Raw genomic sequence first — 27,991 nt, 5'->3', positions numbered from 1 at the left:
TCAATGGATATAAAAATCTAAGCCAGAGTTTAAGTGCCTTAAATCTTTCTAATGGCCAGCGGAGGGTGACTCAACAAGTCCAAATCTCACTTCTCCCTTGATTTATTACCTCACTAAGCATTTTCTGAATGAGTGAATATATGTTCAAAAACACTGTAAATTAGATTTTTCATACGATGTCCCCTTTAAGATGATAAAGAGCAAACAATTTATGTTAATGTCAGTCCGTTTCATAACCGGTTTAAAGCTCACCACAGCAGCTTCAACGCGTCACAGATATCAGGATATTGACACTGCAATAGCTCACTATTGCCAGAAGATGGAACTAAAGCTATTGTTTAGTAAAGCAGTTGCAGTTAAATCTCAGTGAAGAAGACTTGTGCTTACAGTAAGCATGGCGCGGGTTGTGTATTGGTTTGACTCCCTGCGCTGCTGGATCAGGACGCAACAGCGGTGACATTGTTGGAGGAGGTGGGGGAGGAAGGGGGGCGGCTCGCCGACATACAGTGACAGAGCGACGGTCGGGAGCAGAGCCTGAATCCCACCATGGACGACAGTCTGACTCGGAGGGAGGCAGCCCGTCCGAGGAGGGTGTCTGCTGCCGCTGAGCTCGGAGCTAACGTTAGCCTGCAAGATGGCGAGCTAATGGAAGTACACCCAGCCAGCAGAGACATTTACCCAGGTCCGGAGAGACTGATGGGTGCTGCTGCTGCTGCTGCTGCCGCCGGAGGGAGGATGGAGAGGAGGAACTCGGCGACGCCGTCCATCCACCAGAGACACATGCCGATAGACCCGCTGAAGTTTCACATCCCGAAGAAAACCAAGGAGAAGAGAGGTGGGCTCATGCGCTGTCACATAGCAACCAACAGCGGAATATGATCATAAATGTACAGTTTCCTTCATCTAATCTGAGCAAAACCTTCCCCTTTAACGCCACCACTGGAAGTGTAGGGACGCTAGTTAGCAGTTAGTCGGGGATGCTAGTTAGCAGTTAGCCAGGTAACGTCACCTGCGTTCTAATAACCCTTTTTATTGAAGTTATGTGTATAAAAGGTAATGTTAGCTGTGTTGGTGATTAACTGTACATCTCTCATGATTCAGGTCAGTGTTTATATCTTGATTTTTAGCTTCCTGTTATGTTTTTTTGCTGGTTAAGGTGGACGCCTCCTTGTTGTGTTTATGTTCAGTGTGTGTGTGTCGGAGGTGTTTCCGTTTAACTTGTGACCGTGTTGACTGTTATACTAAAGTATTCATTGAAGACTTGTTTGATGAGTGTGTTGTGATTTTATAATGAGACACTATAAAAATAAATAAAAAAAGATGCATTTGTGAGGACTCTCCGTGTTCAGCATCTGTTGTAACTATGAAAACCACGGACGCTTCCGGCTGCAAGTCACCAGTTAACACGGACGCAAGTTAAGCCAAGACACCGGGTTCCTTTACTTCTGTTTACCCCAGTCCATTTTAGTGGATTGGGAAGTTTTTTTTTTTTTTTCAATAATGAGAACACAAAAGTATGGAGAAAATCACAGCTTAAATTAAGAAATTTGTCTGACCACATTACTGACATGTAGTTCAGGTTTGAGTTTAGGTTCTTTCCAAATCACAGGTTTGATTCATAGACTGTATAAACATTATTTACAGTCTATGGTAGTGGTGGTCCTGTTGTTCTAGGAAAATTTAGATGAAGCTTCAAGCTAAAATGGTGTGGAGTAGAAGAGTCTGTCTAGCCATTGGTTTTTGTGTACTTTATATACCTAACCCTGCCCATCCCTTGGACCCAGCTCCAAAGGAGCAATATGTAACTGAGTTTCAAATGGGTACTGCAGTCCATATTCAAAACACTGACGAGAGCTGTCCCCTTCCACCCCTAGAGTTGATGAGACACAGGTTGCCATGCTGAAGCTTCAGTGTTTGGCCAGATCTGCGTTGGTCTTGAAACCTTTCTGCACTCTAACCTCGTTATTTTAATAAAGCATCTCCAATATTGATCCTAGTTTGAGCACGTTTCTGCTCGTGGAGCTTATTAGAAACATGCAGAGGCTTTTTAGGTCGGGTATAATCACTTCTATCTGAACCAGTTCTCTCACCGGCTTCCATCACTGCAACACCTGTTGGTTTGACCTGATAACTGCTCTCATATCTGACAAACCGAGGGGTGTCTAAAACAGTGTGGGGGTGGGGCCTTGAAACCGCCTGCCCTCTCTGGTCCAAACAAATCCAGATCATTCAGGACCAGAATCTAAAGTTAGAAGGAGGACATACTGGCTGCTGCATTGTTGTCAGAGAAGCCAGCACTTCATTATAGCATGTTTCCTTAATGTCTGATCATACAGTAAGATACCTTTATCATTTTATTCAGTGGATATCTAACAGACTACTCCTTTAGAATTTACACCAACCTATCCTGATTATAACCAATTATCTCTTATTTAAGCCAAAGCCCGACCTTAAAAATCAGTTTACTAGTCGTTGTAAGTTCTGCCAAGCCTGTGAATCAGTTCTAATTGACTGCACGATATTTCAAAAACAGATATTTGTATCTTTTCTATCTGCGATGTATATTTGGATATGAAAAATACAGAGAATCAACCAGTTAAATGCAGCCCACTTTTTATGGATATATATTATACCTGCATGAACGATGTGAGAAACATTTACCCTGCTCTTTTTATCTGCTTCAACTAATATTCAACAAAAGAAAAAGACAATCATAACAAATCACTGATCCAGAAAAAGGAGAAAGCTTAACTTATACCCATAAATATTTTCTTTGCTTGTGGGTGTGACTGCACATCAGCAGCACCTCTCCTAGGTGTTGAATACGCCAACTGATCCCCCTTCTGCACACAGAGGAATACAGCTGCTCCAGGTCCTTCAGTCCCCTGAGAGTTTGGCACAATAAAGGGTTCAGGGCTCCTGTTATAATTAGGGCAGACTGACAGCTATTATTATGGGCTCTCCAGATGGCCAAACCTTCTGTTTGTTTTTTAGATTGAAGCTCACTTGGAAGCATTAAGGGTCGCCGTTATTAATTACGATAAGACAGAACGTTGAACCGGAGCATAAAAAATGATAGTTTTTATCGAAATCTGTACCTTTTTTATATTCTAAGTTCTTGTAGAATATGTAACGTTTAACCTAATAGTGGTTATTAAGTAAAAGTTGTAAATTGAACAGAGAGAAGTCCTCACAGTCCGGGGGAGTGTGAACGCGTTCTGACCGTACTGTGTTTGTCCCTGTCTGTGTTTCAGCTCTGTTTCAGTACGTCTCCACTGAGTCCAGAGAGTATGAAGACATGATGACCGCCATGACCTCCTGTTACATCGACACGAGCTCTTCGGCCTCCTTCACCTACTGCAAACCTCGGCTCGTCCACAGCGAGCCGCTGGAGAAGGAGGTGAGAGAGGGACGGGTGGAGGGTAGAATCTGTCCTGCTGCTGTGCCTCGTTACCTCATTTCACAAAAGCCCTCTTCAGACTGCTCTGCAACAGCGCCATAACGAAGCTCCGCCGTCATCACACTTATTCATATCATATTGATTCCGAAACGGTGTAATTTTTGTGTCCCACTCTGTGAATTTACATTTCCTTACGACGTTGTGGAAGTGCAAGAGAGCAGGGCGCAGCGGGAGCTCCACACACACACACACACACACACACACACACACACACACACACACACACACACACACACACTTAGTGCTGGCTCCACTGATCCCATCAAGCCACTTTAACGCCTCTATTGGGAGTTTAAACGGCAGTCTGAAGAGGGGGTGAATCATTACAAAAGTTCACAGTATGGCAAGGACAAAGGGTTGTCATGATACCAGAGTTCTTAACTTTGATACGATACTGGTAGAAATAAAACCATTTTGATACCATGGCAACAAAAATACAAATCCAAGGCACCTAATATAGGTTCATGTCTTGTTTTTAATTACCGGAAACAAACTCCTGCACACTAAAAGGCACAAAACACTGGCAACCTTTTCTTAACAAAAACAAACCATTGTGCATTTTTGACAGCGTCATTTCCTCTGCTCCTCCGCTGCTCAAAAAAAATGTTGACTTTACAAGGAAGTTGGATGCCGGAGAAAAGTCGTTTAATATATAGACCAATGAGAAAGAGGAATTTTGCTGTCTGGTTTTTTATGTCTATTTGTCTTCCACCAATGAAAGGCTGTTTAGCAAAGTGTGATGTGCTGACATTTTTTACCCATGGAGCCATGTTTCCTTTGATTAAAATGATTGTGTGTGTTTCAGTTTGTGGAGAAGAGGAAGGAGATGAAGGCCGACGGAAGGACGGAGAAAGAGCTGGAGGAGAGCTACTGTTTTCTGTTGGCTGATTCTGCCAAGGTGAGATTCATACCTCTGTTCTGTAGAATTTACCACGTGAAAGATCAACAGATCCGGTGTGATAACAGAGAATCGAGACCTGAAAAGAGATTCACAAATTCAAAGTCTGAATCAATCAATCAATCAGACTTAAGTTACAAAGCATCTTACATTTGTGATGTCATTTGGAGCCAGAGTCAGCGCAGTAGGGTTTAATGATAGACACTTATCATTGGCTGCAGTAAAGGTCGTAAACCCCGCCTCCTCAGTCAGCAGGGGGGGCGCTACAAAAAAAAGCTTCACTCCACTGGAGAGCGTGTCCCGTCTGTTATTATTTATAGTCAATGGTTTAAAGTGATGATATTTATGTTCCTCAGTAGTCTGATGAGCGTATCGCGTGACTATCGATATCGGCTAATTCTTTCTCTGATATGCGCCGATATCACTAGATTTCTTCATCAGTCAGGAAGTATTTCATTTGAGTTCTAATGTATTACACTAGCATTTCTCTTTTCTCAGGGGGCGCTATATGGATTACAGCAAGCATGAGCAGAGAACCTGACGTGATAACGTGCTCACTCAGTTCAGGGTTTTAAGACTTATTCCACAGAACTTTAAACACACAATCACTTTGTCAAACAGTTTGCCTGTTTGTTGTTTTTGGTTTCATCTATTTAAGTGAAATAACAGTTTCCCTGATCTGGAAAAACAATGTGATGCTTCCTCATACTGCACAGACTGTCGTCATAGCTGCAGGAAAAAAATCACCTGGTTTTCTCTAGTTCAAACAGGGACCGACATCAAATTCTAATCTGGTTTGTCATGTTTTTGAATGACTGTGTGTTTCAGGTGCCTTTGCTCTGTGAGAAGGGGCTGTTGGTGGGTCAGAGCCGGGTCACAGTTCTGGGAGACCCCTCTAAAGGTAGGACTGAACACACACGACCTGGTACTTACAGAGACAGTCACACATGTTGTAACCCTTTGAATCCTTTCTTTCATAAAATGTTGTTGTGTAGTTTCTAAAAATAATGCAGCAGTTTGTCAAGAAAGTAGTCATTAAAAACAAGCTTGGTGAAGCTGTGATCTACATCATTGTGTGTGTGTGTGTAGGAGTGTATCTGTCCAGATACTCAGACCTGCTCCAGAATAACCCCGTAACTCCTGGGTTCATGGGGGAGATCATAATATTCAAAGTGATGAAGGTAAGTCGTCTGCTGACTGGATATATTCATTTAAAAGACGTGGTTATAAAAAAGCTTTTAAAGTGATGTTGTGTATAACATTTTTGGTTTTGGTTCCAGGGGAAGGTGAAGAGCATGTATGAAAACATGAAGAACCTGCAGGATCCGACTCCTCGCTTCGACAGCCACATCTCCAAGAACGCCAGCAAAGTCACCTCGACCAGCTCTTACCGCGCCTTCGAACTCACACAGGTAAATACAGTTTAAAGCTCCCTTCAGACAACTGCAACCCTGCTACTTTAAAAATCTGCTGATTACAAATGTACTTAGGATATGAAATGTGAACATTTTGGAAGCCTAAGTAATGGGCTTCCATTTTTTTTTGTCCATCTAACAATCCAAACTCATGTACTATCACAGGTGACCAAAACAACTCCAAACCCTAGCTTTTTAAGAAGCAATGAAACAAAAGAAATGTTGGTTTGAAAAATCACCAAATTCATTCTGTGTGTCCTGTACGTATGGCATGTACTGACTTACTGACTTTCAAAGTCTGAAATGATAAATCACCAAGGGCCAAATGCCAAGTTTTCACTCAGACTGCACCCCGAGTTTCTCCTGCCAGCCCCCCTAGTATTTCTTTCTGCATGAAGTCTGAGTGAGCTGACGTGAGAACGCAGCAGGATATAAACAGGAGAATTCACCTTGAGCCAATGGGAAGGGGTGGTGATGTTTATTCCCTGCGATTGGTGCACAGCCTTAGACTGTATACATGCAACCATTGTGATCTCTGTGCGTGCAATTAAACGGCTGCATTATGTTTTCTTTTTGTCAGTATGTTCTTGTCCGCTCTTTTGTTGATATTGTTGTTTCTTCTGTCATTTCCGAGTCGTTCTGTTTACGTCATGTTTGCCTCAGGAGATCCCCCCCCCCCCCCCCCCCCCCCCCCCCCGTCCAACAGGGATAATCTCCCGCTGTGAAGTGCATGTGTGAACAACCAGATCAGGAGGATCTCAGGGGCATTTCTCCTGAATTTCTCGAGAAATGTTCAGGTTTTTCACATGTGAAAACGGCTATTCTGTGCTTTTATTTCAGCACTACTTCTACGAGTATTTATTCGACGAGCTGCGGGAGAGACCTCGTCAGGTTTGTCCGTACGCTGTCGTCTCCTTCCAGTTCAAAGGAAAAGACTCTGCTCTACCCAGCAAACCTCTCACACCCGTCAGGTACGGAATGTTTGGGCCAAAAAAAAAAACCCAACAACAAATATTTGATTGGGTTATTTCCTTCTGCTATTGTGCTCCAGACGTTTACATGCATAACAATGCATAAACTAAATGTGAGATATGTTTTCTTTATGCTGTGTTTGATGGATAGGTTGAACAGCCAATCAGCAGAGGGGAGTAAAGGTGAGCCCTCACTGAATCTCAGCAGACCTTTTAAAAAGAGTTCATAAATACAGCCCTCCATTTTTCTTTGTTATTGTGTTTATTTTTAATTTTGTCTTTCCACAGAGCGTGCTCAATTCACCGTGTGGACCGGAGATTTGGTGAAAGGCGACCAGGTTCTCTACCAGATCTCCCTTCGCTCCTTCTCTCCTCCCTTCCTTCCCCAAAGACTGTGAGTACCAAACCTCCTCCTCCTCCTCTGGCTGTTCTAAAGACATTTATAACCCTCTCTAACAATCAAAAAAATGTGCCAGATTTGCTTTGATACATGGAGTTAAAGGACAGGAGCAGATTAATCCTCTGCTGCTAAACTAGACCATCTGTTGGAAGGAGAGCGTGCTCACACTTTTGCATTGATTTTTCTCTGTTTGAATCTCACCGCCTGTTTCCTTCAGTCCAGAGAAACTGGAAATCGGTTGTTTGATGAGGTTCGAGAAGGTGACCAAGCTCCTCTCCTCAGAGTTGTTCTCCTACAACCTCTACACCAGCAGCCAAGAAGGTGAAGTCCAGTCAGCCTTTACAGCGATGATGCATTATTGTGTCTGCTGTTTGTGTTGTATTATAGCAGATATACTAAAGTGTCTAAAGTGAACTTGAGTGCTTCTGTGTGTAGTTGTGAATAGTGGCCATTGCTGCAGTCTCCTGGAGGTGACCGACAGATTTCGCTCCACGACCAGCGTGAAGGTGCTGCTGCAGGAGCTGGAGAAAAACAGAGTGGTGAGTTCGTCTCAATTTAATATCGTGAATCAGTCCTCATTTTTTGTGCAAGGCAGCTCAACATTTTGAAAACAAAAGCTGCTACTTTCAAAATGTCTTGCTAGTTTTTTTTTAAATTACCAACCCTGCCTTTAACTTCCCATAATGGCACAATTGAGCAAGCGTCTCTTTGCGTATTTTAAATAGACTTGTGTTAATGCATGGTCTCTTCTCCTTCTTCTCCCGTTCCCTTGCTTAAAAAAAGTCAGTCCACTTTATCAATTCTAGACTGGTTAAAAAAAACGAAATAGGTCTGATTAGCACAAACTGCTTGTCCTCTAATGAAGTCAGTAAAAAAGACGAACTTCTTAAAGATTTGTTTGTTTGTTCTGTTTGTTTGAACCTGAATGTGTCTTTAAATGCAAACTTTATGGATGCTAAATCAGACGACTGAGGAACATAATTTAAGCATCGGCAGGAAGCAGCTGTTGCAAAATATTCAAACGAAGGCGTATGAAGCTTCTGTTTTAACATGAGAAGTCGCACCGCAATCTGTGCATGTAGGGACGTACCAGTAGACTCATCTCTCTCTCTCTCTCTCTCTCTCTCTCTCTCTCTCTCTCTCTCTCTCTCTGCCTTTATATATATCACTCACTTGGGCATGTGCAATGCTGATTATACACACATAAAAATAAGGTCGGTGGGCCTCAGCAGCTCGCCTGAGTATCCACAGTGTGCGAAACATTGGACAGTATATGTGGGGATAATTTCTCAGTGTTTTTATATTTCTTCTTCAAACATGTTGTGCTTGTTTTATAATGAAACTGGAGGAGGAAAATAAACTCTCAGTGTTTAGAAAGATGAAATAGAAATGTAATTGTTGATGCTTTTCTTCAGGTTCTGGTGACTCCGCTCACAGACAAAGGCTTTCTCTTCCTGCTCTCCAGTGTTCAGATGGCCACACCCCCTGGTATGACATCACACACTTTGGTTATTATTGAAAAAACATGAACAGTGAAACTAATCCAGTCCATTCATTCAACTTTCAGCACATCTGCTTTCCATTTCTGAAATTGAAAGCCTGAATAAAATGCAAAACTATCATAGGTTTGTTTGTTGTTTTTTTTTTTAACTGGGGAAAAGTGTGATTTTCTCACTTCCTGTTGTGTGTTTGTGTTCACAGAGCGAGGAGAGAGCTGGAGGAGATGTCTTCAAGCCTTGTTTATCTTCCCGGACACCAGAGATGTTGCCAAAACCAGTGAGTAACACCGGGACTGCAATTATTCATTCATCATAATCTTATATTATTATGATCTGAATGGTCCCATATTATTATTTTTAGGTCTTAAGATGATCATTTAATATTAACCCATGGGGCGCTGGTTTAGCTCAGGTGGTAGAGCAGGTGGTTGCTGCTTTGACTCTTGGCCCTGACGCAGTTTAGTGAATGTCATCCCTCGCTCTCTCTTCCCATGATTCCTTTCACTCTCAAGCTGTCCTATCAATAAAATAAATAGTGGTGAGTGAGGAGTTAACCAACTGGAGGATGGCGTCTCCGTTTGCCTAGAACCAAAACAGACTGAAGCTTTTACTTTGAAATGATCGTCCTGATGTAAATGTTCATTTTCTTTTTTCTTTTTCTTCTTGTAGCGCTAAGGCTTTCCTCCACTTCCCGTGATGCCTCTGTGCCGTCGATGTCCGGTGGCCAGGTGATGCCACAGATGAATCAGTTCATCCCAGCATTGCATCACGCCCTGGTCAAAGCCCGCGCCAACCCGCCTGCAGACCTGTCTGCTGGTGTGGAGCGCCAGGCGAGGGATTACCTCACCGGCCTGAAAGACGGCAAGGTAACCGGAACCCCTAAATGTCTGTTTGTGTAATGTGTTTTTCCCATGACACTTGAGGAGGACGAAAGTCTTTACTGGTTTTTCTTTGTGAGATGAGCGACGGTGACCTTTGCTGGCCACATTCCAAAGAGAACCAGCGAGGTTATTAAGATTTACGGCCAAACTAGATTTCTTAAATGAGGGTGTTTTATGAATCTAAGATCAGAGCATTGTTCTGCTTTCACAGGGCTCCAATATAGCAGAACATTTAATTCACCAGGTTAGTGATGTTACGAGCAGACCTGTGGGCAGCTGTGGCTCAGTTGGAAGAGTCGGTCGTCTCTCAACCAGAAGGTCGAGGGTTCGATCCCCACCTCCTGCAGCAACATGTAAGATGTGTCCTTGGGCAAGACACTTACAACCCAAGTTGCTCCCGCTGCTTTGTCAGCGGTGTATGAATGGGATTAGTTATTCTGATGGACTCTTTACGCAGCAGCCTCTACCATCAGTGTGTGAATGTGTGGGTGTGACCTGCGGTGAAAAAGTGCTTTGAGCAGTCAGAAGATTTTAAAAGCGCTGTACAAGTCCATTTATGAGATACCCAACAGATGGTCCCATTTGCTAAACTTGAGATGTAAATGATGTGGAAACAGCTTGAAAAGTGACAAAGACATGTGTCATATTTAATTGCTCAAAACTAATCTAGGTCCGTCAACGAAGACAACAAAAGACATTTAGGATCTTAAACCAAATAATGTGAGCAAATCTTTAATATGCAATGTGTGAATTAATAAACTTAAATTAAGCATTTAGTCTTTGTTGTTATTTTTGTTTTTGAATGTCTAGTCTGGTCGCTCTACAACTCATTTGTCAAATATCAACTTTTGTGTTCACAGTGGGACACAGTACGTCTTTCTAATGATTCAATTCAGAGTTAATCTGTGGGATCATAAGCCTCCACTCTTCTTCAAGTTCTTATCGGAAGCTTTTGGAACATTGTTTGTGCTCTGCAGGTCCGACAGTACCCCATGGGAGAGTATGAAGCCCTACAGGACGAGGGAGGGACGGCTGCTCCTAAACACCATCGGGTGAACATGGACGGCTACCTGCACTCCTACCTGTACAGCCCCACTCTCTACCTGCTGTCCGTGGCCCGGGCCCGGCAGATTGTGGAGGCGCACTGTGACCCAGAGGAGCCGCGAGAGGTCAGGATGAGGAAGAGCTCTGGAGGACAGAGGGAGGCTGCAGGGGGAGAGACGACCAGCAAACCCGGAGAAGAAAAGAAAAATGTAAAGGTGAGACTGATGTTTGGATGAAAATGTCCAACTCAAAGTGAGTTTCTTCACAAATATAGTCTCAGTTTGGTGTAGTTATGACTTTTCAAACCCTCAGTTCTGCGTCTTCTCTGTGTGGCTCAGATGCAGCAGTTGGTCGACCTGGTTATAACTTGTAAGAGGAACGCAGAGAACGAGGTAAAGAGGGAGGAAGCGGTACGCGTGAGGGCACCGGGGAGGAAGAGGAAACTGGATCAGGAGACGGCAGAGAGGGCACTTAAACTCCTGAAGGCGTCACAGGAACCTGAAAGACATGACAAGATCCCAGGTGAGCAGACGGGAGGCACTTTAACACTCACAGCCTCCATGTCCCCCCCCCATGCAGGTGAAGGGACTCTTTAAAGTTGCCTCTCTTTTTTTGTCATTCTGATGCAGGTGATGTCTGGGTAGTTAGGGCGATCAAGACTGACAAGGAAATAATGTCCACAGTTAGCTTCACATCTTTTTATGAATTAAGGAATATTTTGAATAAATAAAAGATGTTAAAACAAATTCCAAAACTCTTTATATCACCAATAATAACAAATCTCTTTTTAAATATTCAGATGCAGCCTCTGTTTTTGGTTTTGAAGCGCAGAATGCTTTTTTAAAAGACTCTGAATTTGGGGCGCTGATACTATAGCCTAGTGGTTATGTTGCAGCTGCTTTGGGTTCAAATCCGACCTCAGCCCTTTCCTGCCATTTCCTGCCATAAAGCCAAAAAGGTCAACAAATACCTTGAAAAAAAAAAGACTGAACTTTCTCAACATTGTGTCACCTAATTTAAGTTTTAATTCACGTTTATGAAAAGTTGATCCATGACAACAGACCCTTCAGTATTAATCATCAGCTCAAATCTTTAAAACATAAATGCACATAGTACTCTCTGGCTCCTGCACTCAGGTTTCAAATCTGCTTCCCCGCTTATGTTGTTTATAAATGTATTTTAATTATTACTGAACAAAACGTATGTACAGAAAAGATGGGGGGGGAGTGCTTTTCCTTTTCCTTTTCCTTTTTTTCTATCGATTGGTTTTGTTGGGTTGTGTTACTGACATGTTTATCCTCCTGCGTTTGGCCCCCAGTCCAGGGAATCCCCGTCCCTGTCCCCGTCCCCCCTGGCTCTCTTGCGTCTGTGGTTGGCTCGTTGGGTTTGAGGGATTTAGATCTGAGGGAAGATGGATCTGAACTGTCCTCACAACTTCTCAACCTGCTGACAGGTGACTTCAACCTTACACTTTCTGCTAACACATTCACTAACTACTTCACCTCTTGTAGTCTGATTTTTATCTTCATTCTTTTTTTTTTCTCCTCTCTACTTAAGTGTTCACCCATCCCCTGCTCTCTTAGTCACAGAAGATGTCTTTGCTGGCTTCTATTGATCATTCATCTTACCCTGTTCCAGCCGTCATGTTGCATAAACACACACATCACTCGAAAGAGCCTGTAAGTTATCATGAAGTCAGTGGTGATGTTTTTCTGCAAACCAACAGGCCTCAACCAGGCTGCCAGGGGAACGGCCAATGAGAGCCCTTGTGAAGTCCAAGAGGTGGGTCAGGGTGAGTCCTATCCGTTCGATAGGTTGGCCACCAAGCTCGGCCTGCCCACCAACTGTGACATCGACCTGAGGAGGCAAGACGAACTGGAGGTAAAAGAGATGATTTCAGTACATATTTCTGTTTTTTAGCTTTAAGTGGTCTTTTCTGAAATGTTTTGAATAATTGAAAACACTGCGGTTCATTACAGTCTCCTTTAAATCTCGCCTGCATTTGTTGCTTTTTCTTAACATACAGGCCATTATGATTATGAACAATATGAAAATCACCAGAGCTGAGAGGCTGTAGATTTGTGCAGTGAAGTATAAATGTTATAACGTCAAGCACAGTACACTGACATGGCCGTGGCACGGTTTGCAAGAGGTGTGAGTGCCGTTGCTCATGCACGAGTAGACAACATGGAAATGAAGTGTAATCGATCCCTGCCTCCATTACCGAGAAACCCCAGAGTGTTCTGTCTGAATCTGAGTAACATGACTGAAAATAAACCACAAAGTCAGCAAGTTAGCAGCCATGTTGTCTGTGTTGTTCTCCGATGTACAGACGCAGACTCGACCCCACCTCCCTTTTATTTATTTTTTTATTTTCAAGTCCGCCTCTCCTGTGTGTCTTAAAAAAAAAAAAAAAAAAAAAGCATGCTTCATGGTCATATAAAGCCATGCATTTGTTTTATTACGACGTCATGTACAAGCCAAGGTGCTCAGGTCTGGTTAGTCCTGGAGCAGTGTGCAGTGCAGGCCAGCGAGGGGAATAGGGAGGGGGGACAATCGTATTTAAGCACGGCGAAACTGGGCCTAGTGTGAGTGCACCCTGAGGACTCTAAAGTCCTGTGAACTTTCATTGAGAATACTTTTCAGGGTAAATATCTAACGTAATATATTTGGACCTTCTTGTGCTCAGTTTTCCCAATATACATGTACTTAAAGTAGGCTGGCTAAGGTTAACACGGTGTGTCTGTGTGTCTGTGTGTCTGTGTGTCTGTGTGTCTGTGTGTCTGTGTGTCTGTGTGTGTCTGTGTGTAGGAGCAGACGGCGGGCAGCATCAGCAGTTTGGAGGGATTCAGTCCCAGCTCCCACAGCGGGGAGACGAATCACACAAGAGGGAGAACACGAGGATACGAGGAGGTGGAGGAAGAGTGGGAGATCCCGTGGATCCTAATCCCCATCACAGGTCGGTGTCAAGTATCAAACATTTTGACGACCTTAGTGCAGGACTGTTTGCTACTGCTGCTGTTTTGTATTGTTGTTTTGAACAAGCAGCTCCTGACTGCAGTGAATAAAACAACTAAAACTGATCAGATTTAAAAAGTGAAAGTTGAGGTGTGAACTCTTGTGTGCAGGTCTGCGCTCAGAGAGATACACCCAGAGAGAGAGAAACATGGGACCTCAGGACCCTCGCTTCCAGCATCTCACCACGGCAACAAGCATCACCACAGCAACGTGCACTACCCTGTCCCCGGGGCCCAGCCCTTCCCCCTCCCCCACACTGGCTCCTAGCCCTCCCTCTTCACCATTATATTGCCCTTCTCCTGATCATGGCCCTTCCCCGTGTCGTGGCCCTACCCCGTCCCCTGTGCCCAGTCCTCCCCCGTCTCCCTCCAAATGCCCTTCCCCTCACCTTAACCCGCCCTCCTACCCCGCCAGGTGGGAGTCCCTGGAGTCTAATGAGCTCAGCTTGTTTAACAAGAACCAACGTGGTGCTAACGAGGAGCGGTTCGCCCCGACAGCCTCCAGGGAGTCTGCAGGTAACCTCAGACACACAGTCAGTCCCAGGGTGCACCTGTTGCATCAATGTTTTCACTTTTGTCTCCAAAAGTTTGGACTGCTTTGTCAAAAAAATATTTATTTTTCCTGCTGCAGAATTTGCTAAAGCTAGACTTTTCTGAACTTTCTTTGGTCTTTTGCTTTTGAGGTCTTAAGTTGTTTAAATTTAGTTTTCTAAATAATTAAAATTTGGGAGACCAATTAAATCAGGGAGTGAAGATCCCAGAACATTCTTAAACTCTGTGGATAGAAATATTATTCTTCATCTTCCATCAGTTTTCTTTCATTAGTGCTCAAGTGTGTTTCCAGTCTAACTAACAGTCTGCTCTCTGCAGGAGTCTTCAGGGACAGAGAAGAGAAGACTGCAGACCCGTCCTTTTCCTTTTCCATCCATCCATCTAGCACTCTAACTCCGAAGAGCAGGAAAAGCTTTTCATCACCTCCCTCTGAGGGTGACAAAGAGGCAGAGGGGGTCATGGAGGTAGTGATGGAAGGAGAAGCAGAACTTTTAAAAGAGAAACGGGAAACTCAGGTGCCGGTTGAGCGTGAGAAACAGAACGAGGAAGTAGAGGACGATGTGGAAATGATGGAGGTGGAAGCCTGTGGTGAGGAGGGAAAGGGAGACGCTAAGGTGGCAGGCGCCTCTTGTTTTTCTCTGCGCGTCTCCTCACCTCCTCCTCATCCCCTCAGAGGTATCGACAGCATCGTGGACAAAAACCTAGGCAACTTCTCCTCTGACATCCAGCTCCTCCTGCAGGATGAGAGCATTCCTTACAGCTCCCCACAGTCTCCACACTCCACCTCGAACACAGAAACCTTAGCCCTCCCACACGCCCACATATCTCAGTTCTCACAGTACGTGACCTTCTACAACCCCCGGCCGCCCGTCCAAGACTACATCAGCTCTCTGCAGGACAGCATGAGCAGCATGCTAACAGACTATGAGGAGAGCTGGCTGAGCGGCAAGCCAGCAGCCACCAGCCAGGCGTCTGCTGATGTCTCTCTGGAGAGCTCTGTTAGTGCTTTTGTGTCCAGCATAAGAGCGTCTAATGTTAAAACAGACCGAGAGGATGATGAGCTGGCGGATGCTGACTCTGGAGGTGAAGTTTGGCAGCCGCTTACAATTACCAAACAGTTTACTGACGCAACAGACAACGGGAAGTCCCCGACTTTTCATGTCACTTTATCTGATTCTACCTCTGCGTCTGGTTCCGGCTGTAAGCCTGCCAGCACCGCTGTCCTGCGGACTCCTCCACAGCACAGTCCCACATTAGAGATTACTAGAGCAGTTGTAAATGACATCAGAGAAACACAGAACAACAGCGCCCCCAGGGCTGTACATTGTAACTCTGGTGCTGAAGTTACAAACTGTGAGTTGACACTACCAGCAAAACCATCACACCCCTCTGAGCCGGTCTCCAGTCCAGCCTCTGAGGCTGTCTCTGGACCCGACTCAGGCCCGGCTCCCCCGGCCACAGCCCTGAGCTCCCTGATCAGCCAGCTGCAGCCAGAGGTGTTCAACAGCCTGGTGGAGATCATCAAAGACGTGAAGAGGAACTCCCTGCAGTTCTACCTCCACACCAGCGAAACAGGGGACCCGGTGTATGAAGGCATCAAGGTAACTGAATAAATACTTATGAGTGTGGATGTCTGCACACACACAAACTCAAGATTATGTCAAGTTTTACTCTCAATCTGTCCTTCACTAATGATGGTGGGAGTGCAATGACTGATGTTGATGAATCTGGTGAAACTTGTTCCAGGTTAGAAAGTGAAGTCTGGCCAACACTAAAAGAGTTTCATCATTTTACCAGATGTTGAAAATGTGAGAGAAAACGTACAGGTCAACTCCTGCACACTGTTTAACTTTCATTAGTGAAACACCGTGTTACAGGATGAGTTCTCACATTCGTACACACACACACCTCTCCTCTTAGCATTTCTCTCTTTGCCTCTTTTTCCTGCACGCTGTGTGCCAACAACAACTCCCATTTTAAAAGAGTTTCAATCAGGATTCTGAAGCTACATATTCAGTGCGTTTAAGGAGAGCGAAAAACAGCCGCCGCCTCTTTATCTCTGATCACCTACACCTGCAGAGCATGTAGCAGGGTAGAGAGTAGGTGCAGATCATCCTCTAGTTTTTAGATCTTAGATGGTGATCATAAACGGATAAAATGCTGCATTGATAAGATAAACCTTTATTAATCTCACAACGGAGACATTTAGATCATTTATGGTTTCAATGTTTAAAGATTCATTTTTGGGAGTTTGGTGCCTTTATTGTAGAGATAAGACAGTGGACATGCGGGAAAGGAGCCACAGGTTGGTTTCGAACCTGGGCTGCCCACTTGGAGGACTAAAGCCTCCATACATGGGGCGTGCGCACTAACCACTGCGCCACCAGCGCCTCATGTTGATAAATTCTCCTCAGTTGACGGTTTACTTGACCTACTTAAAGTTTGATCTGGATGATCATCGTGTCTCCCCGCTGACACTGCAGTAGTGAATGACAGCTGGCCTCCGTCATGGGCGGTGCACTCTGTCTTTTGTTGTGAATGTATATGGCCGTTCAAAGTCCAGTACCTGAGTGTGAGATACTCAAGGAAAACAAACCTCTTATATCCGGGCTGATCCGGTGTTTATTGAACATTCAACATGTATTTTTGAGGGGATCAGTCAATGTTTTAACATACATGTAGAGATTCATAAAGACCTTTTGAGTTCAGCTTTGTGCTCATAGACTCTGCATATAAGAAGTGAAAATAGTCAGCATGATGAAACTCATTTGTTTACATCCCATTCTGAACTGCTCTGAGGAATCAAGTTTTGCATAGTGGCAGTTGCTATCGTTTTTTTATGGGGGAGGGGAGAGTGTGCACTGGTCAGCCTCTATCCTGGTGAACGAGTTGCTCTGGTAGTAAGTTGCCAACATCAGAGGTCACATGAAATACACAATGAGCATCATGCTGTAAACTTGAGGAAACTAAGAGGAAAGATTTTGTCGATCTTTACGTGAATAAACAAAGCATGAAGCAGCTGCTCGTTGATAGACAAAGTCACTCATGATGAAAAGCTTTACTGTAAAGGCTAGATCATAATGAAACTGATCAAAGTACACCAACATGTTTCAGACGCACTCGGCCTTCATTAGGGCCTCCGACACATGTTGGCTTCATTTGATCAGTCCTGTTATGATCTAGCATTTACATAAAAGATTTTAATTAAAGAAGAATGCCTTTGTGCATCCTTTTTTTTGAGCATCATGCTGTATTTAAAAAGATTGGAAACTAGAAACTTAGAGCATAACATCTCACTTCTAATCTACTTCTATAAGGAGTGGAGTCTCCCCCTGGTGGTCATTTGAAAGAAAGCAGGTGTTAGTCACCTCAAAATTAGCTTCACCTTTTCAAACCTGTAAGTAATGCAGCTTTTTAAAAACAGTCTTTGATTCATCCTGGAGTTAATGGATCAAACAAGGTTTAACACCAGCCCTCTGTTGAGGTGTATTTAGTGTGTACGCCTAAACAAACTGTGTGTGTGTGCGTGTGTGTGCGTGTGTGTGCGTGTGTGTGCGTGTGTGTGCGTGTGTGTGCGTGTGTGTGCGTGTGTGTGTGTGTGTGTGTGTGTGTGTTTTTCAGGAACTTCTGTTAAAGCAGGGCAACGTGCAGCAGCAGAGTCCTGAGGCCTTTTTGAGCCAAGACAACTCCGACAACAGACTGCTGGTCATCATTAAAAATGAGGAAATATCTAGAAACGTGCACAAGGTAACTCACGTATTTCTCTCTATCCTTTGTAGAATCAGAATCTACACACACACACACACACTTTGGTGAACTGAGCTCTCCATGTACAAATCATTAAATATCAACAATAAACACAAAACTTACACAAAGTGTGTTTGTGTTTGCGTTCTCATCAGATCCCATGTCTGGTGTGTCTGAAACGGCGCCCCTCTGTGGTCTTTATGGGAATCGACACACCGGACGACGTCATGAACAACAGCTTCAACGAGCTGTTTGTTTCAGGAGGCTGCATCGTGTCCCACGAGATGGTCCTCAATCCAGACCACATCACTCCCAGTGCGTGAAGATGAATCATTGGGGAGATATTTTCATCTGTCCTGATATCTTGTTTTATTTTTTCCGACTTGATGAACGACGTGTTTCTTTTGTTCTGCAGGTCGCCTGGATGCTCTGCTGAGGTTCTTGGATCAGCACAGTTCTCTAGAGAATCTGTGGAGGTGGAAGATTCACTTCAAAACCCACAAGAAACTGAAAGAACAGGCAAGGTACAGGTGATATCTACATTGTCCCTGTGCGTCAGATCTCTGTTGATCAGTCGTCCGTTTGGATCACCTGCCATGTTTCAAACTGCTTGTGATCAAACAGATCGATGTAAAATGTATCATCATCAGAATCAGAATCGGGGTTTATTGCCAAGTACATTTACACATACAAGGAATTTGACTTGGTGTATTGGTGCTAAACAATTAACAAGGAAATAAAGCGGGACTAGCAACAACTTAAATAATACAGTATAAGAAGCTATTACAATATATAAAATAGAATTAAAAAATGTAAAATATAAAAAATAAAAAACACAAAAGGTGCAATGTAGGAGCTGTGCAGTGGACTATGAGAAAATGAGATCATGATGTTTAATAAATATTTTGGAGGGTCTTAGTAAAAAGGAGGTGGTCACAAACTGTAGAAAGGAGCGTTACCTGGATTCAAAAAAGGTGTGTAGGTTTGAGGGGCTCTTTGGATTGGGATGGAAAAATTAGACGAAAAACTCCAAGGTGGTAACTAAACTTAGCCCAACAACCTCTGTTATACAGTATGTTTATTTTGTTTCCAGGTTCAGGCGAGATGCGGCCAACCTCCTGGACCTGCTGTCCACCTATCAGAAGCGGCAGATCGTTGAGTTCCTCCCGTATCATCACTGCGACATGAACACCCAACAGTCCCCCGACCTGCAGTGTCTGTTGGAGCTGCAGGCCCGATACACACTGAACCGACACACGGTCTTCCTCACTGGTTTGCACACTTCTGGACCTTCACTTCTCTCTGTGATTCGGTAGGAACCATCTGAACTGCAGTGCTGATGTGTGTTTTCCTTCTGTGTCACTTAGAGCGTCATTTTGAGGAGTTGCATGCCTACTCCGATGTCGGTATCGTAGTGGCCAGTATCGATGAAATTCTGCACGACTTCCCCACACTGGTTGGTTACCAGGACACGAAGGACAAGCAGCCAATTACAGACGAGATTCTGGATCCCAAAGGTTAGTTTTTTTTAAAACGTACTTGATTCAAATGTCATGTTATAAAAGCCCGGTTGAAAACTGTGTTTCATTCACAAGACTGCACGTTCATTTAATGTAGAATTTATTGATGTGGGTCTCGAACAGTCCATGTCCAGGGTGAGGAAGGTTGTGGAGGAAGAGGAACCCTTGGACATGCAAAACATGCAGAGTAGTTCAAACCCTGCAGACCCCTGAGCCCACCCTGCCTACATCTTTACTCTCCAACCACCAGTTCAGCTTTTCTACACACACAGCAATCAATGCTGGAGGAGATGTAAAAACTGTTGTTGGTATGCAGCAGTAGCTCCTGGCAGGTGCACCCACCCCGCTGTTTTCTTTGGTTTCTCATTGTGTCCACGGTCCCTCCCTCCCATTGTGTGACTCTGTCCTCCAGTATCATCTGAGTCAGTACGTTTACATGCACTGTTAAATCGAGCTATAGTTGTTGCTTGATTAGGCCTTTCAGTCAGACTACTGTCCTTCTCTCAGTATAAAAGGACCAGGGGAAAATCAATATCCTACTCTGCTCTGATGAATGGCTCCTCTCAGCTGGTTACCCTTTGACCTTCTTCCGTTACACCTCGGTGCTAACAAGTTAGCGAGCGGCAAACTGGTTGCATTTTGAACATTGACAACGTGGACAACTTTAAAACTCTGGTAAAAATGTGATGCATGCTATCCCTCTAGCTTATTGTTATATCCAAAATAAATTAATAATATAGGTACAGCTATGGCTGGAAAATCTACAAGCAACGTCAGAAGGCCACAACCGAGTATGTTCTGTCACTGCATCGGTGCAGAATCGTCAACGTCATCATCTCAGAAACAATTAATTTGAACACCCCTAGTGTTAGTGTGACTTGGAGAAAGGCTCAGATTAAAGGCCCTGACACACCAAGCAGACGGCAAAGAACTAGTGGAAACAAAGGCAGCCAAAAAGTTTCACTTGAACACACCGCAAAGACTACAGCCGACAGATAAGGAGAAACCACACTAATGGGTGAAAGCATGGATACTTCAGCGGCATGCTCAAGGGGCTTTCCTGAACCTGAGTCGAGAGCAGGAGATAAATGAAACCTCCAAACAGCCAATCAGAGAGATTCCTCTCACCAACTGCGGACGTCAAATCGGCCGGAAAAAGAGCAGACGGAACCGGACACACCGCAAAAACTAGGGCGACGACCGCTCACCGACGGTCCATCTAGGACCGACGGCAGACGATCTCCTTGGTGTGTCAGGGCTTTAACACAATAAATCAACTTTTTCTTACTGCATGTAAACGCACTGAGAGATTTTGTAAAGGGTTCTGAATGTTCTCCCTGTGTTTTCCCAGAAGTCATCCATCCTGCCTCCTCCATTGACCAGCCCCATCATCTCCTCCATCCGTCCAGCTCTGGCCTCCCTCCTCTCTCCCACCTCTCTGACCAGCTTGTTCCAGACGCCTCCTGTAAAGAGGGGTCTTCCCCTGACTTTGAGGTTCTCCATCAGGCCATCTCTCAGTTACGGGCGGAGCGACAGGCACAGCAGCTTCATCAGATGCAGCAGCAGCGTTTAGACTCCAAGACACTCCAAAGACTTCATCCAAACCCTCCTCTGACGGGAAGCCCTCTCACCATCTCTCTTTCAGGTCCCACTGAGTCAGTCCAGATCACTCCTGGGAAGACGGCAGTGGCAGCCACTCTGGACTTAATTCACTCAGCACTGCAGCCAGAGGAGGAGGAGGAGGAGAGGAGGCAGGGAGCAGCAGGAACTCTCACAGGTGGACGGAGGACAGGAGGAGGAGCGAGAGTGATGGGAACATTGGGAGGAAACCTGGGTCCTAGTGAAACACCCAACCTTTCTTCCAATCAAAACACAGCTGCAGTGCAAGCAGAGACCAATCAGAGAGACTCGACTAATGGCGGGAGAGAGACAGGAGATCAGCGAGGAGAACAAGGAGATGCAGCTTCCTCAAGTACCGCAGACAATCCTGTAGGGGGCAACAGATCAAGGTTAGTACACACTGAGGGCTTACCGCTCTTTCTCTGATATGCAGTGCGCTATCATCTCCACATTTCACATGCATGATACAAGGACCAGCCTGAATCACAGCACCAGCTATTGACAACAGGACATCATAGTTCTTGAGCTGTCACACACGATTCCTACTTTTCACATTTTAAGACCTTAACCTTGGCGAATTTGAAAGCACAAAGTCTACCTCAAAAGCTGTGGTCATGGTGATGTTTTTGTATTCCATGAACCAGGAAGTAGATTTTCCAGGTGCTTAAAACACTTGTACAGACATGAAACTTGGTAGAAAAAAGGCTAGTGGTAAAAGGATATTACTGATACGGATTTTGTTGGTGGGCGTGGTTAAATGCCTCACTGTCGTCTCCTACAATATTTTTAAAATTCAGCCCTAGCAGCACGTTCAACCTAGGATTTAGAAGATTGGTCGGCTTATGTATTATGCCTGAATATAGATAAAAGCCTCTTGGATCTATATCAAAAAACAAAGAGGAAGTTCTCCATTCTTAATTTAGTAATGGGTAAATGAGTCATTCCCAGGCGTCCCTTTGGGATTAACTGCTCCTTCCGGGGAATCCAATCGGTGTACAGCTAAAAGAGTCATCGTACAAATAAAGCTGTTCAGCTTGTGAGAAAAGCTTCAAGGTCATAGTGGTGTTGGCTTGTCAAAATGTGATGTCTTACCATAAAACAGGAAGTCTTTGTTACACAAACATACAGTTTTCAAACGTTACTTATTTGACCATTGACAATATCTGAATACCAACATCCAATGTTTTTTAAATCTCCACCTATTATTGAATCCCAGTAAGACCTGTATGATTTGTTTGGTCACCATAACATTTATTCACCGATGTGCTCTCACTGCTTGTTCTGTCTTAAAGACTTCAGTGTTCACAGCTAACTTAACAGTTATGTATCTGATAAAGACAACCATGCCACTTCCTGTCTTCACACTTCCTCTGCCCCTTCCTTCCTGTTTCAACCGCACGTGTCTTTGATACTAAGAATGGCAAAATGCTGATAAACATCAGCAAACAAGATTCTGCAATCGATTTCAAGTGACGATACAAATCTCAAAAGTGATTCTGTCCTTATCCTTTTTTTCATTTTGTCCAAAGAAAATCTTTTTTTGTGGTTTGAAAAGTCCACTACAGAAATCTTCTGTAGTTGTACTCTTCCAACAACACTGTTGTTATTTTCCCTGAGTGGGCAGAGTCTTCTTAAGCTAAGAGGGTTTCACTAGTAAATCAAAGCGAGCACCAGACTTTATGAAGCGGAGGGGCGAATTGAGAAAGCAGAGGAGAGGATCCAAAACACACAAGTCATGATGGAAACTGAAGGACAAGCTAATGGAAGCTAATGGACTTAAAGAGACGCTCTCTACGCGAGAATGTGAAGTTTATTGGGTACCAGAGGGTGGGAAGAAGTCATCGCCAATGATGGTTCTATTGGTGGAAAATCTACCCGTAGAGAGTCTCGGGTTACTCAAGGATGTGACAGATTTTCAGATTGAAAGAACACACCATTCAGTTGGGCCATTACCGCCAGAATAAACCTGGACCACGACCACCGTCCAACTCTCATGCTCAAAGAGAGAATAGAGATCCACAAGGTTCAGTCAGACTTTCTTCCCAGCCAGGCCAAGGGTGAGATATAAGGACAGTACAAAAATCTACAAAACATTAGAGGAGGCAGCCAAGGACCTGTTGAGCAGAGAGCATGCACACCATCAAACCTGTGGAGACACTGATGGAACAGATATGAGCTGGAGGAAAGAGGACATGTGAGCGTTCAACACCAGACAATACCCAAGGAGAAACTCTGAGCTTCACCAGCACCTTCTGCAAAACTAACAGATCCTATACCCTTCACTCTACTATTTGTTGCATTTCTCTTTTTCTTTTTTCCACCTCTCTTGAGTTCGGTTGTCTGTTTCTTCATGTTTTCTCCTCGCTTGCTTACTAACTGAAAGTGAACGCTGACCCTGCATGCGCTGTCTGTGCAGCTTTGACCCACACGTGACCTAATCATTAAAATGTCTTTATTTTCATATTTACACTTGAAAACACTAAAACACAAAATTAAAATGAATGGTGATCTGACAAACTTGTTAATTCTGGAAAGAGGAACAAGACATCTTACCCTGTTTAGAGAACCCTTGAGCCAGTGGATCGGGCAGAGGTCTGACATCATAGGGGGGGGTGTCAGTAGGGTCTTTGATGGCTAGATGAGGCTCAGCACTGAAATATGTGAGCTCAGTAAAAGTTATACTCCGTATTGAAAGCATGAAAACTTTGAACTATTTAAACTTTTTGGACACCTACTTCTGGAATAATAACAGCTCCTGAGGACCACAAATAATCTATTTTTTCTTTTTCCTTGGGACACACTTTTTGGCAGCGCCTGGTTCCACACAGGACTGCACCGCCCCCCCAGGGTGAGTAATTACCTGAGCATTCTCCATGACCACCGCCGCGTGGTTCCATCGATTTCTGGCTGTCAAAGGGGTCAAAACTGTCTGAGAGGTCACTTAGGTCGACTTGAAGTTCTGGTCTGTCTGTGTGGGAGAAAAGTGGTGTGTGTGTATGGGAGAGTAAGTGTGGAGTTCATTGAACGGAGGGGGGCGTCTCTGTTTGCCCGTTTAACATGCCGCCCTGTGTCAGTGTCTATGAAATATATACTAAAGGGGGAAGGCATGTCATAAAATACTCGCAAGAGCGCTGCCCTCATCCCGGCCAGATGCAAGTCATTTTAAAGAAAATGGAGACAGAAAGCAAAGAAGAAGCTCAAGAAAACGGTCATATGATGCATATGATGTTAGATGGGGAGTCTAGCATTAACCTGGACAGACCACCGATGGCCCCTTTAGGGTAAATTCCCAAACCCTATGAAAGGCCGCTTAAGCATTAAGAGTCCTACTACCCTTCTGATGACCCTCTTTACGACAGCTTCACCTTAGATGGACCAACAACCCAGCCTGACCCAAAAGTCATGGTTCCCTTGGTGATGGCAGTCACTGAGTCCAGACAGCAATTCTTTAGTTTACGAGGAATACAAATCTCAACGTATGCATCTGCATACTAATCCAGCCTACTGGAAATCAATCACTCATGTCAGACCTGGGAGGCTGCACACCTGTCCTGGCCTTCAGCTCGCTGAATGGAAGACCTCCATCCTGAGGACCCTGGTTACCCCGAAGGACGACCCTCTGCTGCAGACAGAGAGAGTGTCATGCTGCAATCTTGGATTCATCATAATGGGCCTTGGTGCTACGTATGGTGTCCAACAACACAAGATGGAAATATTGTATTGGATCTGGGAGTCACAGACGCTCGTAACTGGTGTTGCACCTGTATCGATGATATTGAGGCCTGTCACCTCCAAGAAGGGAAGTGAGATGACTGAACACATTGTGGTTTGGCATGGACATAAAAAAAAAAAAACTTTTAAAGGGAAAATGGACATCCCTTAACTTCAGAGGCTCATCATGCTTGTGTCAACATGGCGCTCAGCTCATACGATGCACTTGATTGTCTCCTTGGAGAAATATTTCTTGGACTCAAAGTGCTCCAATCATTCAGATGCCTCTACAACAGCATCAATAAATAAAAACAATAGAAACTGACACAATCCACATGTCAGCAGAAGCACAAACACAGGCAGCTCAGTAAATCTAAAGGGAACGACCTCTGTGACCTTTTTACCCGAGAAGGAAAGGAAGAAGACTCTTAGATCATGTTGCAGGGAGACTGATGCATGTGAGTCTAATCTGCCCATGTTTGGACATTAAGAAATAATCTAACACTCTGATAATATGTTTATGTTTTAATCACACACGGTCACACCATAGAGAGTATAGTAGAAGAAGAAAACGATTCCCCACGCCTTCATTCTCTGCGCAGAGGATACATATGAGATCCGCTTTGAATGCAAAGTGTGTTTCAAATAAAATGTTTCATTATTGAATATTTAAAATGAGTTTATCATCCAGTGAGCGTTACAACATTTCACTGTTAGCTGCAACAGCCCGGCTCTTAACTGTCGCCCTTAGGATTGGATTTTGTATGAACCTTTTTAAATCCAGTACCCAGACCTTACCGAGGTATCCATACCAAAATATCTCAAATGCTTATACGTAGATCCTGACTACATGCTGCTGCACAAGAACCATGCAGAAACAAAATCCAGCTAGTAACGACAGTGAGGAATAAATGTCGACTCAGAAATGAAATAAATGAGAACTTGGCTGAACTTTCTTTTGTTTTCTTCCTGCAGAAAAACTCTGTCAGACCCGGAGCCTCCGATAAGACGAGAGGGAGCAGCAGCTGAAATCTGCACTTTGGGATCTGAGGTGACAGAAAGCATCAACACTGCTACTGAGCCAAACAACCCAGACCCTGCTGTACCCGGTGTACCCCAGCTCCAGCAGAGTCCTTCACTCCTACAAGGACCGGCTCTCAGCCTGGAGCCGGGCGTCGGGCTCCCTCAGCACCTGCCTAGACTCCCTAGTCAGACACCGTCCCACGACCCCATGATGGCCCCTTTAAGGTCCCTGGGAGGGATACCACGCGTCCTAGGGCCCGCGCAGGTCTGGACTGGAGGTATGGTCTGGGGCTTCCAACAGGGCAGTCCTGCTCCCGGACTGCTGGGGGGATACCACGATCCTGCGCGTCAGGGGGGCAACTGGTACCGTGGAGGGCACAGAGGAGGGGGCTTTAACAGAATGTAGAGACGGTTTTAGTTTCACCAGCTGATAAATCACCTGCTGCGGCTCGTGGTGCAGATTCAAAACCAGACTTGATGGTTCTAGTCCATGGAAGAGATTAAAACACACACATCCACATCCACACACTGCAATCAGCTCCGAAAAATTCCTGATTTATCATCACAAGACCAAAGTGTGATCTGATCGTTAACCCTTTAAATCTAATTTCAAATTCAACAGAAATCCAGAATTAAAGAGATTATCTGAACCATCACTGAGGCGACGTTAGTCGAGTTCAATAAGTGACCGTCTTAAAGTCTTTTTCACTCGTGCACTCCTGAACATCTCTGGAATATTTCAGTTCAGACTGCTCCTAAAATCTCCCTGACCGACCCTCTGTCAGGAGGCAAGATGTGAGGTTAAAAGGACGGCTAAGAAGCAAAATTGTCTGACGCTATAATGACTTTTTTTGCCTTTAATTAAACACTATCTGTATTTGGACGTATTCACAGGATCAGGGTTGGAGCGGTTAAGACATACTGACGAGCAGAAAAAAAGAGTTTGAAGCTGTAAATGATGTGCAGGTCAATCGCACCACTCTCAAGAGTATAAACATCATCACCTGCTCGCTCATGGTGTTACCTCGGCCCACCCTGATGTCATGAAGAAAAGTTACTAGGTTGCCCGCTGTAAAAAGTACGACTAAAGTTTGAGTTGACACATCCAGTTCGCCCTTGAAATGTCTGGAGATGTTCAGGTTTGCGTTAAGAGATTTCCCTTTTCTCGAGTTTAACACATTTTTAGTTCTCTGCCCCGGACTGACACATTCCTTTGTCTCAGCTTTTAATGTTGCTAAGAACATAATTTACCACAATTTTTTAAAGTTAAATGAACCTCCTTGTTTGGGTAAAAATACCCCTGAGGTCTAAGAGACGTCGATCCAGGACTGAGATGTTTCTGACCCTTCTTGTTGAACAAGATGAAGCACCGTGATCTGCTGGAAAATGTTTGCCATCTACTGTAACCACTACCTGTTGATCTGTGAGTTTAAAATCAGAAAACACTGTCAAAGGAAAAGGCCATATCTCCTCCTCCACAGTGTGGGAATGTTTCATTTATTTTTTAAAGTTTTCTAAAGACTTGATCTCGACCTGACCTGACCTCAGGTCTGATCAGTTCAAGAGTCTTCAGTTTGAGTTATCTTAAAGAGCGTTGACTAAAAATCCCCTTGAATGCACCTCCACAGACTTTGTTTTCCACCACGCTGGGAGCTACAAGAAAGAGTCCAAGACTTATTCGGCCGCTCCGACAGAACTTCAGAGGACGTTTCCCTCTCTGAGGAAACGTGAGCTGCTGATTGGAGCGACAAAGTTCAGAGACTTAAAAGAACTCTACAAACTGTAAATATGGACGGACTGCCTTACCCGTCTTCCAGCGGACTCTTTGTGTCTTGTAAAAAAATACTGTTTGTACTGAACGTTTGCTTTGTTACCCTGAGAGCTCTTTGTGTTCAGTTTGTATGTTCAGTAGGAAGTGACTCTGTAACAGACTGTTTTTAACTTAAGTCCTTTTTATGTTTTTTTTACATCAGAGGTTTTTGTATTAAAAATGTATAAACCAGAAAGTTTTCCTGGAGAGATTTTGTGACATCAGACTGAAATGCTGCACGGCGGTTTGATCGATTGATAGAGACTGTTTAGATTGCACAAAAATATCACCAACGTTTCAGTCCTGACAACTTACAGTTTATCAGAGTTAGTTTGAATTTTGGTAATTAAAAACAGGATTTAGGGGCGCTGCTAGCCTAGTGGTTAGTGCCCCATATATATGGAGGCTTTGGTCCTCCAAGCG

The 27,991-nt window shown here is 44.3% G+C and overlaps 1 protein-coding gene across 5 annotated transcripts; it reads left to right on the top strand.

The window, feature by feature from the left end:
• Positions 1–113: 113 nt before the first annotated feature.
• tasora (transcription activation suppressor a) lies at positions 114–27,764 on the top strand. Of its 5 annotated transcripts, XM_065955215.1 has the most exons (29): positions 114–835; positions 3,255–3,400; positions 4,266–4,358; positions 5,187–5,259; positions 5,448–5,539; positions 5,639–5,770; positions 6,614–6,744; positions 6,896–6,927; positions 7,033–7,138; positions 7,362–7,465; positions 7,580–7,683; positions 8,560–8,632; positions 8,846–8,920; positions 9,313–9,509; positions 10,502–10,783; positions 10,907–11,090; positions 11,887–12,021; positions 12,295–12,449; positions 13,380–13,527; positions 13,697–14,101; positions 14,456–15,738; positions 17,759–17,884; positions 18,040–18,199; positions 18,300–18,408; positions 18,978–19,156; positions 19,252–19,401; positions 20,756–21,413; positions 23,836–23,872; positions 25,711–25,914. In XM_065955215.1, exons 1-29 carry the CDS (start codon positions 547–549, stop codon positions 25,762–25,764), a joined length of 5,712 nt encoding a protein of 1,903 aa, XP_065811287.1. In that variant the 5' UTR covers positions 114–546; the 3' UTR covers positions 25,765–25,914. The 5 variants fall into 5 exon arrangements, with proteins under 5 accessions (XP_065811287.1, XP_065811286.1, XP_065811284.1 ...); XM_065955214.1 differs by lacking the exon at positions 23,836–23,872 and having other exon boundaries at positions 116–835; positions 21,050–21,413; positions 25,711–27,764; XM_065955212.1 differs by lacking the exon at positions 23,836–23,872 and having other exon boundaries at positions 119–835; positions 20,759–21,413; positions 25,711–27,764.
• Positions 27,765–27,991: the final 227 nt, after the last annotated feature.

Source organism: Labrus bergylta, chromosome 5, assembly GCF_963930695.1.
Source record: "Labrus bergylta chromosome 5, fLabBer1.1, whole genome shotgun sequence".
NCBI lineage: Eukaryota > Metazoa > Chordata > Actinopteri > Labriformes > Labridae > Labrus > Labrus bergylta.
Note: the sequence above shows the minus strand (reverse complement) of the source record. Positions and strands in the feature narration are given on the sequence as shown.

What these genes read in the sequence shown, in the direction of transcription:
- tasora (XM_065955211.1), top strand. Translation starts at nt 547, where the DNA reads ATGGACGACAGTCTGACTCGGAGGGAGGCAGCCCGTCCGAGGAGGGTG. An exon ending in AAGAAAAGAAAAATGTAAAG is followed by an intron (nt 10,784 to 10,906) that starts GTGAGACTGATG and finishes TGTGTGGCTCAG; the next exon opens with ATGCAGCAGTTGGTCGACCT. An exon ending in AAACTGAAAGAACAGGCAAG is followed by an intron (nt 18,409 to 18,977) that starts GTACAGGTGATA and finishes TTTTGTTTCCAG; the next exon opens with GTTCAGGCGAGATGCGGCCA.